Raw genomic sequence first — 14,483 nt, 5'->3', positions numbered from 1 at the left:
ATGTGTCTATTATTCGATTGTCAAAAGTTACTGCAGGTGAACTCCTACAACCCAGTTAATGGTTAATAGTTGACAACTTGGATATGACTTTTTTTATGCTTCTACTCGAAGCCTTATGAAATACCGTAATGAAGGGTCGAAGCTTCAACCAAGATGCGAAGATGTGCCAAGATTGAAGGTGCAAGCATCTATCAAGCGCGCTTTCTAATCACAAATGATAGTGTTAGTTGCTGCAATTGAATTGATAAATGCTTCGACATAAAACAGTTGAACTGAATTGCGATATGTGAGAGTAAAAGCATTGTCTAGAGTTAAACTAAATTGAATTGAACTGGACTTAACTGAATTGAATTGAACTGAAAATAAGATGGGGAGAACAGGTTCTGAGCCATCAAAATTTAGTTTTGAGCGTCGTAAAGACGATGGCTACTTAACCACTACAGTAGTATGAATTTGTTGAGAAGAAGTGATTTTCGGTGTTGAGATATAGATAAAAGGAGTTGAAATTGATAAAAGGAGTTGAGATTCATTCGATGGAGCTCATCATATATAGAAAGAGTGTGATAAAGAATTATGGCCAAACAAATTCAATCAGGTGTAAATATAAAGTAACATTAAAGCTAATCAAGTCCAATAAAATTTGAGAAATTCAGTTCAACCATGTTCAAAATATAGAAAACACAACCTTAATAACTCCAAAGGAAGTAGGGGTTTTTTTTTTCGAAGTGAAGTAGGCTTACTTTCACCAAGAGCAATAAGTACGAATGAATAAAACCGAACACAACAAAAGTACCCAATTGTCTTCTATCTCCTCCACGTAGTCTCATCTTAAGTCCTCAACCAAAGGCAATTTACTTTCATTCTATTCAATGTAATAAAGTCAATTGCTAATTGTTAATCAAAGTGCCCAACTCATTAGGATTAACTACTTCCTCCATTTAGAAATAATTGCACCGTTTTTATAGTATTTACTATTCACATGTTACACTTTGATGATCTTTGGTAATTTATATTGTAGAAAAATATGATCATGTGAATCTTGTTAGATGCATCTCAACATATATATTTTTATTATCAACTTTTTATGATGTCTACGTATTGATAACCAAAGATATTAATGGTTGCAAACATACATTGACAAACGTGAGAACATGAAATGGTGCAACTATTTCTAAACGAAAGAAATATTTGACATGTTGGTCCCAAGAAGGGGGAAAAAAGGGGAGAAAACAAAACTTATTTTGAATTAGCAACTTCTCCAAATTGCAAAACATAACCACAAGCTTTTATTTTCCAAATATATTGTCAGCAAGCACAGCAACTAATATATCTAACTAGTCCACTTTTGATATTAAAAAAAAACATCAATAATCTGCTTGAGACCAGTTTTAAGCTGCCAAACTCTTGGAAGCAATCTCAAAAACATTTTCCGACAGTCCATTAGCAGACATAATCATCTCCAGTTGTGCCTGTAAATAAAAAATGTAACCAATAAGTACCTACCAATTTACCATAACCAGAATATGCACCAAACAGAAGTTACACTTCCCAGGATTTTGAAAGTCAGGACTGTTCTATATCCTAGAAAAGTGTAGTTCCTATGTGTAACATTAGTATCAAACAAACCAGCACCAAGTTTAACAAGAACACTTGATTTACCTTAGCAAGGGTTTGACGGGTCTCATCATAACGCCTCCATCGAGAGAAAGCCGACACCATCCTTGAAGCCACCTGCAACACAAGGTAATTTCAAGGCAGGAACAGCATTATTAGGTAGGTACTGAATGGAAATTTAATATCTATTAAAACTAATTATTTTCAAACAAACGGACCTGAGGGTTTATTTTGTCTAGCTGAACCACCATCTCTCCCAAAAATTTGTATCCTGATCCATCTTTTGCATGGAAGTTCACAGGGGAACCACAAAATCCACCTATCAAAGAGTAGACCTTGTTTGGATTGCGAAGGTCAAATGCTGGGTGGTCGAGTAGCTTCTTGACATTTTCAACATTGCCAGGAGTATCAGACATTGCTTGAAGTGCAAACCATTTGTTGACAACCTTTTCCAACAAGGAAATGAGATAGGGAAGAAAGAAAAGTAGTCAGCTTTGTAGTATAATAACCCAAGATTTAAATTGTCAATCCCAAGATTTAAAACTAGCCAAATGTTGACACAAGGCGAAAAAAAAAACTAAGCTGCTCTCTTGAACAGACACGGTGGGAACTTACCAAAAAGTCATGCTCCCACTTTTTATAGAAGTCGGCTAGAACTTCATCAGCGGTATTGCCAGGGATCTGAGTGATTGCTGCTAGAGCTGCAAATTGATCCGTAAGGTTTGTTGCCGTTCTATATTCATTCAGTGAGAGCTCAGTGCATTCCAGGTCATCAAGTGATGCAAGATATGCTGTAGTATGTGCAAACATCATAATCAGAATCATTCCATGATTTACCATACCCTGAATCAGATTTAAAACATAAAGTGTAAACACACCAAGTGAAATATTTTTGAGTGCCCTTCTTGCCATGTTAGGATGGTTAAATTCATATGGCTCAGAGCTCTTGTTTTCTTGGACCTGTAAAAAGAAAAGGCAGCTCAGTTCCCAAAAAAATAAATTTCATCAAATTTAGCTAGTGCTAGTAGTAAAAGTTACTGTTTGAATCTCATACTATGCGCAGGAAATCAGCTTTCAGCTGCAAAGCCAGCTCCTTTTTAATGAAGGTACGGACTGCATGAACAGCATCAGGATCCGCAACATCCATCATATCCATGATCTCCCCCTCACCAGGGAGAGTTATAGCTTTTGCGATAAATTCCTTTTATACAAGTGAAGAGGGAACGTAAACAGCATCAGAACATATTTCTGATTAGTAGAAGTAAACAGGATGTCTAGTCTAACACAATTCCACATAGTTTTTGGGTTCTTACTTTATCCAAACTATTGTTGCAGAGAGTGCTCTTAAGCCCATCAACAAATTGTGCGTTCAGTTGTAGAGGCTTGTTTTGTTGGAAGTCTGCAACTAAGCTGAGCATCAACTTCCTTCCCAGAATCTGCCCAGCCTCCCAACTGCAGCATGGAGAATCAGTGGTGAAACCAATTTCATAATTTTTAAAATCTTTTAAGGTCATAATTATAAGTTTGTTTAAGAAAAAACATCTACAATTACAACTTAATAAACAAAATAAATATACCGGTTGAATTCATCAGAATCATGGGCAAGGAGGAAAAAGAGATCACTGTCAGAAAGATCAGATTCTAGACGAATAGGTGCACTGAAGCCCCGTAACAAAGATGGAACTGGCTTCACAGGTACATCAGAAAACACAAATTCTTCTTCTTTCTGCAAGGCATTTATAAACGATCAGTATAAGAGAAATTATAACAAATACGATTCAATGTCTAATGATTGCATCTCCCAGTCAAAATATTGGACGAAACAACTCATATCATAGGTAAAACTCAGGATTCCCGAGAAAATACCATAAAAGAAGTTTCATTCAGACAAGAAATAGAATATGGGTCTTAGGTTACAAAGGGAAAAAGGTGTTAGAAGAAAGTCTTTATCCAATTACAACAGCAAGTAAATGGACAGCAATCATAGAGTATTCCTTAGACCTTTGTTACTCGAAGAACAGTTGTGTGGACCGGCTGACCACCACTAGCCAGAGACTCCAATTTGCCATCATGATAAACAGATGACAAGGGAATGTCCTTGCCATGAGAATCCAGCAAACCTATTGCAACTGGAATGAACATGGGCTCTTTGACTTGCTGACCAGGAGTTGGTGATACTTCTTGGCTACAACATTGTACCACCGAGAGAACAAAATAAGCAGTAGAATAATCAGAGCAGAGAATCAGAGGTGGAAAAGGAGAGTACATAATTGCTTAGCGTTTGTACCTGAATTTCAATGCAAATGTGTGCTTCTCAGCATCATAAGATGAAGTGACCTTTACAATAGGTGTCCCAGCTTGCGAGTACCTTTTTAAAAAGTTTAATGTAAGATCTTTAATCCTTCAAAATCACAAAAAAAAGTTGCTGAAAAATGCCAAAGAGTTAAGAATATCAAGGACTGACCAAAGTAAGAAATTTGCAAAATCTGCATTATTTGCATCCCTCATGGCAGCGAAGAAATCTTCACAAGTTACAGCTTGTCCATCATGCCTCTTAAAGTATAAATCCATACCCTGAAATTGAGGAATACAAGTTAAATAAGCGAAAGACAGAACCATGAAGTGCAAATTGGAGCGATGGCCACTTTGATTGACTGTTATTACCTTGCGGAACCCTTGGCTCCCCAGCAACGTTTTATACATCCTGACTACTTCCGCTCCCTGTCAGACATGGGTAAGGAAAAACTCATTTCATATAAATAAACTTACATTTGTCGTTTAACATTGTTGTACAAAGTTTCTTCCAACTTTATGCATTTTTGTCTGAAGAGAAGATTTTAACTAATATAATTCGCACCTTTTCATACACCTGCAATAAGAACATAATTGAATGAGTTTTCTCACAACAAATAACAAAAATGAAAATGGATTGCAGCAACAAAAGAGGAGTTAATGACAACTGAAACTAGTATAAAGATGCCAAGCCATACCGTAACTGCATTTTCCCATCAGATCCCAAGTAGCAGAACAAATCCAAATCAAGGACACAATCAAATGAAGGCAAGTCAGGAAAATGATAAACATAAAAGATCAACTAGTGACAAAGGGAAAAATAACAAAAATAGTAAACGGAAGCTTGCCTGTGTAGAAGTTGTCCATCTGCCAAAAAAAAAAAGGAAAAAAGAAAGAAAGAAAAGGCAGAATCACATGAGCTTAGCTTGAAAGCAGACATCCTGAGACATAGCGAGAGAAGGGAAAAAAGATAAAAATTACCTTTATGTAGGAATGTGGTCGCACAGGATGAGCCATAGGACCTGCATCCTGAGACATCAAAGATATAACAGTTTCAGATGATACAAAATACAACCACACTCAAAACAACAATATTTCAGAAAACCCAAAACAAACATGTCATTAGCTAATAATGTGTTAGAAAGTGAGACTTTTCCAGCATATGGGTAATTGATTATCTAAAATATCTAAAAAAATTATCTACTTAGGTCTGTTCAACATTTAAGAAGTTGAAGATGAGGACTATGTGAGTCTCTCTATTGTTCAAGTCTTTACTCTCCAGAATCACCTGGAACTTCTAAATAAAGGTTGCTGGTACAGAATACTTGGAAAAGTCAAAATAATCCACTTCTTCAATATAAAATGTCCAGATTTCATACTACCTTTACTCCTACAATCAGTATCAGAACTGGCAAAAATCTAAAGGGCCTGAATACTATTAAGATTTTTTTTTGAAAAAAAATATAGAAAAACCTCTCCAGTTGAAGTATGGCTTCAACATCAACCTAATCAACAACAACTATATCTATCCCAGCACCTACGACTTTCACAGTGGCTCTTTATAGGGCAAATGCGTTAACGGAGATAGTGCAGAAAGGGGTGAGAAAAGAAAAGAACACGCATAAGGTCAATTATAAAATTCTGTGTAGATGAGATGATACCAGGGCCATATCTCCGATAATTAACTTGAATATTAGACACCATATTCCCCAAAGAAGCATGAAGTTCTCTATGAGGAGTTTCAAGGAGATGAAATGGTAAGAGCTATTCAGCTCAATGCTATGAGGAACTCTTTGAAAAATACAGATGAAGGAAAACGCAAATATATAAAAGGTTATACTTCTAGATTTATGGAAGTGATGATCAGATGAAGATTTATGGGGAAGTGATAATCAAAAAGAAGATTTATGGGGAAGTAATCTCTCATTTAAGAATAGTGCGAAAAAATCTCAGGAACCTTAACAAAAGGTTTAATGCTTTGAAAAATCACTGAGAATATGCTGTATGCATATAAACGAAATAGAAGATTTTAAAAGTTTTTAATTCCAATTTTATGGAAGTAATAAATCAAATGAAGATTCATGGGGAACAAATCTCTAATTCAAGAATAGTGCAATAAATGTTAGGGTTCCACAACAAAAAGGTTCAACACAGTTGCCATCATAATAGAAGAATAAAAAATCTAACAAAACTCAATGTGTGCAACTTAGTTGATGAGTTCTTTGCTTGCCCATGAGCAATAGATTCAATACAGACCCCAAGTCGTCTTCTGAACATTTATCTAACTTTATGCTAAGTTCTTAATAGTTGACTTGCAGAGGAGATATAGATTGAGAAAGCACCGAGGTTTGTTGTGGAAGGCCAAGAGAAAGTGAGAAAGTTGATCAAGGCCTTATATGGCCTAAACACAAGCCCCCGAGAGCATGGTAGAGCAAAACCTATTCTTCCTTTCTTGAGCAAGGATTCAAGGAAATGAGAAATGAGAAATGAGCAACCTTACACTAAAGTGTGGCAATGATGGTACCCCTATTGCATTATTGTAAGTTGATTTCCTTGCCACTGGAAACTTTCCAGAGAATATTTGCATTCCGGAACAAGATGAAAAAGAGATTTGAGATGACTAATTTCGCCTTGATGAACAGTATTGGGATGGAAGTCCAACAATCGAAAAAAATGACATAGTTGTTTCTTAAACCAAGTACGCTCAATACATTCTAAGAAGTTCAAATGGAGTCATCAAGCCAGCAGCGACTCCCCTCGTCATTAACATTGAGTTTTCCGAACTGGATGGGCGGGAAAGAGCAGGCCAAAAGAAGTACGAAGTTTAGTAGGAAGCTTGTTGTAGCTTACATCGACCAGGCCAAATTTAATGTTTGCTGCAAGCTTGCTGTCGTTGAGAGACTGAACCAGGTGAAGTTCATATAAGTACTTAGGTACCCAAGAGGTGTATCAGATTATGGCTTAGTGGCTTAATGTTTTCAGCCATGTTCAGATTTCCCGATGGTAGCATACTCTGAAAGAGATTGAAGAGGTTCAGTAGATGATATGGAAAGCACTCTTGGCTATAGATTATCCTTGCGAGCGTATTTTCATGGAATTCAAGGAAACAATAGGTGGTACCTTGCAGAAGCTGAGTACATTGCAGCCATGACAAGTTGACAACTATTAACCAAGCAATATGGTTGAGAAAGATACTAGCAAACATGGGCTACAAGAAAAGAAAGCAACTATAGTTCTTGTTGAAAACAAATCAGTGATTGCATAGCAAAAAAAAAACCACTTTGCCATGGCAAGACGAAGCACATGAAAGTACAATTCCCTGTAATTCGAGATGCAGGATGAGAAAGAGGTGAAACTAACCTACAGTCGTTCAGAGTTTTAGCTTGTAGACATTCTTACCAAGGCCTTACCAAAGGGCAGGTTCGATTTCCTAAGATTCAAGCTTGGTGTGATGGCAAAAAGTCTCAAGGAGGAGTGTTAGAAAGTGAGACTCTTTCGAGCATATGGGTAATTAGGGATCTAATATACTTCCTCCATAACAAAATAGATGTTACACTTTGAAAATTGCACTATTCACCTTCTTTGTTTGACCATGCATTTTTTTAGTTTTAGATAAAATCAACCATTACTATATGATATGTTGTTGGATTCGTCTCAAAGTATACTTTCATAATATTAACTTCTTATGATTTTTACTAATACACAATTAAAGTAATTAATAGTCAAAATACTGCATCGACAAGCGTGAAGGTCAGAATATAACATCTACTTTGTTATGGAGGAAGTATCTAGAAAACTATCGACTTAACTATGTCCAAGAGTACAGAGGTTGAAGTGAATTTATGTGAGACTCTCCATTGTTCTGTGACGTATAAAGTAGTAAACAAAAACTCTAGCTTCTAAGGCTTTTGTTTACTAGTACTTCATATGGATACAAAAGGATACTGGTAAAAGATGCTTTTGTAAGACGAAATTGTCCAATACTTCATATAAAAGGTTCAGAGTTCCTCTATGCTTTTCCCTGCAACAAAATCCTATCTAAGTCTCCGCCCTTATCACCTTATTTTCCCCAACACAAACTTATTGGCTCTTATCTTTCTGAACTTGTCCACGCTGACATTTGAATTGTATAATGAACTTAATAGCTATTATATCAACTTATTGAGCCTCATCGGAACTTATTTCTCTATCAGGTTTCCCTTTAAGGGGCAAAGGATAAAACTTGACTGTGTTGTCAATAAAGTAAGTAACCTGAGGATATTGATAATTCCGAAGCCTTGAGACATCAGCAATTCGTTTCACAGGGCGGCTTCCCATGTCAGATGAAAATTCCTATAAAACAAAAATAAAATAACAGAAATAAAATAAACATACAAAGTGAAGCAAAATTAACTAGAACTCTGCTGTCCAAATTTATGATCCATACAGGACAGTACCTGATCGCGGAAGACAGTTAGTCCTTCCTTCAGACTGAGCTGAAACCAGTCCCGGCATGTTACTCTGCGGCAGGATACACGTCAAGAATATTAATAGAAGTCCAAAATCCATACAGAAGGGGAAAACCCTGTAATCCTTGTAACGAGGAGAATAACCACTCAAGAGAAAAATGTAGCTTACCTATTACCAGTCCAGTTATGGAAGTACTGAGACAAAAAGCACGATAATCAGTACAAGATAACACGGAAAAAACAATAACTAGTGCAGTCCAGTGAAAGCATACCTCATGACCAATTACACCTAAAATTGCAGCATAATCTGCATCTGTAGCAGTTTCTGGAGATGCCAAAACAAGCTTAGAATTGAAGATCTGCAGAGAAAGAGCATACTCAGTTTCAAAATAAATATTTGTTTCAAGGGCAATGACAAAGCACTAAACAAAGCTAAAGCTTTACAGATGCATACGTTTAAACTCTTGTTCTCCATGGCTCCCCTGCCAAGCACATAATAATAAAATTTGAGTCGTTTGATCCAAACAAATAGATCAGTCATTCAAGAGAAAGAAAACCCTGCACTAAGAACTACAACTAAACTGATATAGGAATTTGTTTTCAAGAACAAATCTTACATATTGAAGTCTGGAACAGCAACTATATTAAACAGATCAAGGTCATATTCCAAGCCAAAAACCTAAATCGAAAAAACAAAGATCTTCATCAGAATCGACATCAACACAGAGCTTCGAAAGATGGAGCTGTGAAAATTACTCACGTCCTCATCCCACTTCATGGCTGCCTGAAGAGAATACATGGCATGTGCCGTTTTTGGCAAATCCTGGGAGGGAGTCCAGATCCTCAGAGTAACATTACGGCCGGAACGAGTAACAAATGTGTCATCTCTGCTCTGTAGCTGTCCAGCAACCAAAGCAAACAAATATGATGGCTTCTTGAATGGATCCTCCCAAACGACAAAATGCTTGCCACCCTGTGATGAGGAACTTCTAATTAAAAAGGCCTTAATAGTGATATTGAAACTTAGCCATAGTTTATATCACCAATTTACTGCCTAAAATGCCTCTGCTCACCTCAATCTCCCCTTGACCTATGAGATTTCCATTGGACAGCAAAACTGGATACTTTGTTTTATCAGCTTCAATGCGGACTGTGTATATTGCCATAATATCAGGACGATCCTGGCAGCACGACAAAGAAATGCATCCAAAGTAAATATATGACGGTGACTAGCAAGCATCCCTTTAAACCACAATATCCAAGAACCAGCTAACAATTAACCTGAAAGAAAGTTATTTTACGAAAACCCTCTGCTTCACACTGTGTACAGAAATTTCCAGAAGATTTATATAGACCCTGTATTAAAGGACGGAGAATACGTGAGATGCGCGACAAACCATTAACAAGAAAAAGTGATATTTGCAAGACCCAAAAGCATTTACCTCTAATGATGTGTTGTCTTGGGGGTATATCTCAGTAACAATTTCTAATGTGAATTTACCACTTGGCAGTGATGGAAGTGTTAGATGACGTGAGTCCACAGAAAACTCTCCCTCCTGAACAAACCAAGAAACAACAATCATGTATGTACAATCGAATCATTCCTAAACAAACAGCTTGCCACCAAGAAAATTTGTACACCACAAATCACAATTCAATAATACAAAAGAAACAACAAAAGAATGGAAGTATAGATGTGATACGAAAACCAAGAAAGATGATGAAGTCAAATTTTCAAAAATTAAAGAAGGGAATTTCACATACTTTTAGCTCCTTCCCATTCACCTTGACCGAGGTGAGCTTCAGATCCCGACCATCCAAGACTAGAGGAGAAGAGGCGGAGGCTGATGAAGAGGACACAGAGCTCAAACATCAGGATTTAAATTTTCAAACTAAAAAATATTACTAAAAAAAGGTCGATACAACACCTTCATCTGCAGGGAAGACGGTTATTGTTGAGAAAACAAGGGTCTTATCTTCATCCAACAAAAATTTCAAATCCACCTGCAACAATAGATCAGTGATTTGTTAGTGTGAAGAACTCACGGAAAGTAAAAGTCAGCCAGTCAATTAAAACTAATAGTACATTAACAACAATAACCCAAACATCAACCCAATATATGTCCTGACATTGACATAAAGAAGGCACATACAGTCTCAAAATAGTAATCAGGCTTCTTGTAGTCTTTCAGGAAAATTTCTTTTGGAGCCTCCATATTCAACTCAGCTTGCTTTGCGGATGAGTCAGTTGCAACTGAACAGACAAGCCTTCTATTGACTTGCTGACTGCTCTGAGACAAGGAAAGCACAATATCAATATGTTAAGGTTAAAAACAGCATAGCAAACACAACTACAATACAAGAAACAACATCCCAGAGCGTAAACAATACGATGCGCCTAAAGTTCATCAAGTTTCCAATCATGGTAGTTAACTTACATAGAGGCGAGGATATGGAAAACGATGGTTCCTTCGCAAGCTAGTCTAAGAACAAAAGAAAATCAAATTCAGTAAACACTGCCACACTGAACTTCCAAAACAAAAGCAGCATAATGTCAACCATGTAAAACCAAACAAACCTCTAAATTAAGAAACTTCCTATATGTTGTAAGGCTCCTAATTGGGCGCTGAAGATAAGTAACTCGACACAACGCCTGAAAACAGCATTAGCATAAACAGCAAAGATTAACATTTGCATTTCAATGATAACATGTAGCATCATTCAACAAAATCATCCGAATTCAATTCGATTCAATACACAAGTGTAACATAAAAGGGCAAGCATCTAATCAACTACTACAATACTATCAAAATGTAGAACTTTCAAAGGTATCATTCATAATCTGAAAAACGGAAAACAAAAAACAGCAAAAATAAAAACTTTTGAATTCATTTTCCCATTCTTTTTTCTTGTAAACAAGCAATGAATAACGAAAAATAGATAGGATCAGAAAATCACTGGAAAAGATGAAACCAATCCCAAAATATTGGTCTTCGATAAAGTAGGGCCTTGGCATGGTAAAACCAATCGAGCCATTCAACTGAAAATTGTTCACAACTCAACAAGTTTCAATCTTTTTCACTTTTGAGAACAATTTGAATAGATTAGGGATATATTATCAACTACAAAGATCGATAATAACTAAATCCCACTTGCAAAATCGAGAGAAAAAGGATACCCAAATTGCTAAAACCCAGAAAAATGGACTCAAAAACCCCGAAAAAGTGTGTGAATGTAGCTGAGAACCAACCCTATAGTTTTTATACTGATATATTCAGATAATTACACATAATGGTCAAAAAAAACCTAAACTTGAATTTCTTTTATTTAAAAAATATATATAACTGAATATAAAGAGAATTAAGATTATGGGAAGTACCTTAGAAATCTTTGATGGGTGATGATCAGATGGGAAGAACACTGCGAATTGATAGCGAAGTAACTGGGTATTTAACGAAATGAAAGATCTATGAACACAACAAAGCAAAGTATTTATTTAATTATTTACGAGTTTTATGAGTTTAATTATATTGTAAAAAGGATTAATATAAACAGTTTTTTGTTTTAGTTTCAGATAAAGCAACCAATAATTGGGCGAGCTTTTTAAGGTTGTGCTGTAACTTGGAATAATTTTTTTTTTTTCTATTCTTTTCTTGTTGTTAGGGGTAAAAGTGTAAAACTGAGTAAGTTATAAGTGAAATTTGAAAATATTTAGTTTTTCCATTTTTCTTTTACCTACCAACCCCCCACCCCCTACCCTTACCCCTACCCCTACCATACCCCTACCCCTACCATACCCCTACCCCTACCCCTACGCACCCCCCTCCCCCTACCCCTACCTAACCCCCATCTCATACCCCTACCCACCCCCTCCCTACCTAACCTACCCCCACCACATACCCTACCCACCCCTACCCTAACCTACCCCCACCTCATACCCCTACCCACCCCCTCCCCTACCCTAACCTACCCCCCACTCATACCCCTACCCACCCCCTACCCTAACCTACCCCCCACCTCATACCCCTACCCACCCCCTCCCCTACCCTAACCTACCCCCACCTCATACCCCTACCACCCCCCTCCCCCTACCCTAACCTACCCCCACCTCATACCCCTACCCACCCCCCCTCCCTACCTAACCTACCCCCACCTCATACCCTACCCACCCCCTCCCCTACCCTAACCTACCCCCACATACCCTACCCACCCCTACCCTAACCTACCCCCCACCTCATACCCCTACCCACCCCCTCCCCCTACCCTAACCTACCCCCCACCTCATACCCCTACCCACCCCTCCCCCTACCACTAACCTACCCCCACCACATACCCTACCCACCCCCTACCCTAACCTACCCCCACCTCATACCCCACCCACCCCCCTCCCCTACCCTAACCTACCCCCACCTCATACCCTACCCACCCCCTCCCCTACCCTAACCTACCCCCCACCTCATACCCTACCCACCCCCTCCCCTACCCTAACCTACCCCCCACCACATACCCCTACCCACCCCCTACCCTAACCTACCCCCTACCTCATACCCCTACCACCCCCTACCCTAACCTACCCCCACCTCATACCCCTACCCACCCCCTCCCCCTACCTAACCTACCCCCACCTCATACCCTACCCACCCCCCCCTCCCCCTACCCTAACCTACCCCCCACCTCATACCCTACCACCCCCCTCCCCCTACCCTAACCTACCCCCACTCATACCCCTACCCACCCCCTCCCCTACCCTAACCTACCCCCACCACATACCCCTACCCACCCCCTACCTAACCTACCCCCACCTCATACCCCTACCCACCCCCCTCCCCTACCTAACCTACCCCCACCTCATACCCCTACCCCCCCCCTCCCCCTACCCTAACCTACCCCCCACCTCATACCCCTACCCACCCCCCTCCCCTACCCTAACCTACCCCCCACCACATACCCCTACCACACCCCTACCCTAACCTACCCCCACCTCATACCCCTACCCACCCCCTCCCCCTACCCTAACCTACCCCCCACCTCATACCCCTACCCACCCCTCCCCCTACCCTAACCTACCCCCCACCATACCCTACCCACCCCCTCCCCCTACCCTAACCTACCCCCCACCACATACCCTACCCACCCCCTACCCTAACCTACCCCCCACCTCATACCCCTACCCACCCCCTACCCTAACCTACCCCCACCTCATACCCCTACCCACCCCCTCCCCCTACCCTAACCTACCCCCACCTCATACCCCTACCCACCCCCCTCCTACCCTAACCTACCCCCCACCTCATACCCCTACCCACCCTCCTCCTCTTACCCTAACCTACCCACCACATACCCCTACCCACCCTACCCTAACCTACCCCCACCTCATACCCCTACCCACCCCCTACCCTAACCTACCCCCACCTCATACCCCTACCCACCCCCCTCCCCTACCCTAACCTACCCCCACCTCATACCCCTACCCACCCCCTCCCCTACCCTAACCTACCCCCACCTCATACCCCTACCCACCCCTCTCCCCTACCCTAACCTACCCCCCACCACATACCCCTACCCCCCCCCTACCTAACCTACCCCCACCTCATACCCTACCCACCCCCTCCCCTCCCTAACCTACCCCACCTCATACCCCTACACCCACCCTCCCCCTACCCTAACCTACCCCCACACCTCATACCCTACCCACCCCCTCCCCTACCCTAACCTACCCCCCACCACATACCCTACCCACCCCTACCCTAACCTACCCCCACCTCATACCCCTACCCACCCCCTCCCCTACCCTAACTACCCCCACCTCATACCCCTACCCACCCCCTCCCCTACCCTAACCTACCCCCACCTCATACCCCTACCCACCCCCTCCCCCTACCTAACCTACCCCCACCACATACCCCTACCCACCCCCCTCCCCTACCTAACCTACCCCCCACCTCATACCCCTACCCACCCCCCTCCCCCTACCCTAACCTACCCCCACCTCATACCCCTACCCACCCCCTCCCCTACCCTAACCTACCCCCACCACATACCCCTACCCACCCCTACCCTAACCTACCCCCACCTCATACCCTACCACCCCCCTCCCCCTACCCTAACCTACCCCCACCTCATACCCCT

General features: G+C 40.7%; 1 protein-coding gene across 1 annotated transcript; it reads right to left on the bottom strand.

Annotated features, from left to right (window-relative positions):
- Positions 1-1,225: 1,225 nt before the first annotated feature.
- LOC104892278 (puromycin-sensitive aminopeptidase) lies at positions 1,226-11,583 on the bottom strand. Its single transcript, XM_010678162.4, has 32 exons — positions 11,313-11,583; positions 10,933-11,007; positions 10,793-10,837; positions 10,508-10,645; positions 10,283-10,358; positions 10,119-10,198; positions 9,797-9,910; positions 9,636-9,710; positions 9,428-9,535; positions 9,115-9,327; positions 8,972-9,033; positions 8,809-8,836; positions 8,627-8,713; positions 8,524-8,549; positions 8,343-8,406; positions 8,158-8,238; positions 4,888-4,935; positions 4,755-4,773; positions 4,605-4,609; positions 4,472-4,483; positions 4,279-4,335; positions 4,079-4,188; positions 3,902-3,982; positions 3,616-3,799; positions 3,192-3,340; positions 2,928-3,066; positions 2,669-2,815; positions 2,493-2,574; positions 2,230-2,405; positions 1,833-2,060; positions 1,660-1,731; positions 1,226-1,469 (listed from the first exon to the last, which is right to left on the bottom strand). The coding sequence occupies exons 1-32, from the start codon at positions 11,388-11,390 to the stop codon at positions 1,389-1,391; spliced, it is 2,940 nt and encodes a 979-aa protein (XP_010676464.1). The 5' UTR covers positions 11,391-11,583; the 3' UTR covers positions 1,226-1,388.
- Positions 11,584-14,483: the final 2,900 nt, after the last annotated feature.

The sequence above is a fragment of the Beta vulgaris genome, chromosome 5 (genome assembly GCF_026745355.1).
Source record: "Beta vulgaris subsp. vulgaris cultivar EL10 chromosome 5, EL10.2, whole genome shotgun sequence".
Classification (NCBI taxonomy): Eukaryota; Viridiplantae; Streptophyta; class Magnoliopsida; order Caryophyllales; family Amaranthaceae; genus Beta; species Beta vulgaris.
Note: the sequence above shows the minus strand (reverse complement) of the source record. Positions and strands in the feature narration are given on the sequence as shown.

What these genes read in the sequence shown, in the direction of transcription:
- LOC104892278 (XM_010678162.4), bottom strand. Translation starts at nt 11,390, where the DNA reads ATGGCTCGATTGGTTTTACCATGCCAAGGCCCTACTTTATCGAAGACC. An exon ending in TAGGTCAAGGGGAGATTGAG is followed by an intron (nt 9,328 to 9,427) that starts GTGAGCAGAGGC and finishes TCCTCATCACAG; the next exon opens with GGTGGCAAGCATTTTGTCGT. An exon ending in ACTCAAAAATATTTCACTTG is followed by an intron (nt 2,406 to 2,492) that starts GTGTGTTTACAC and finishes CACATACTACAG; the next exon opens with CATATCTTGCATCACTTGAT.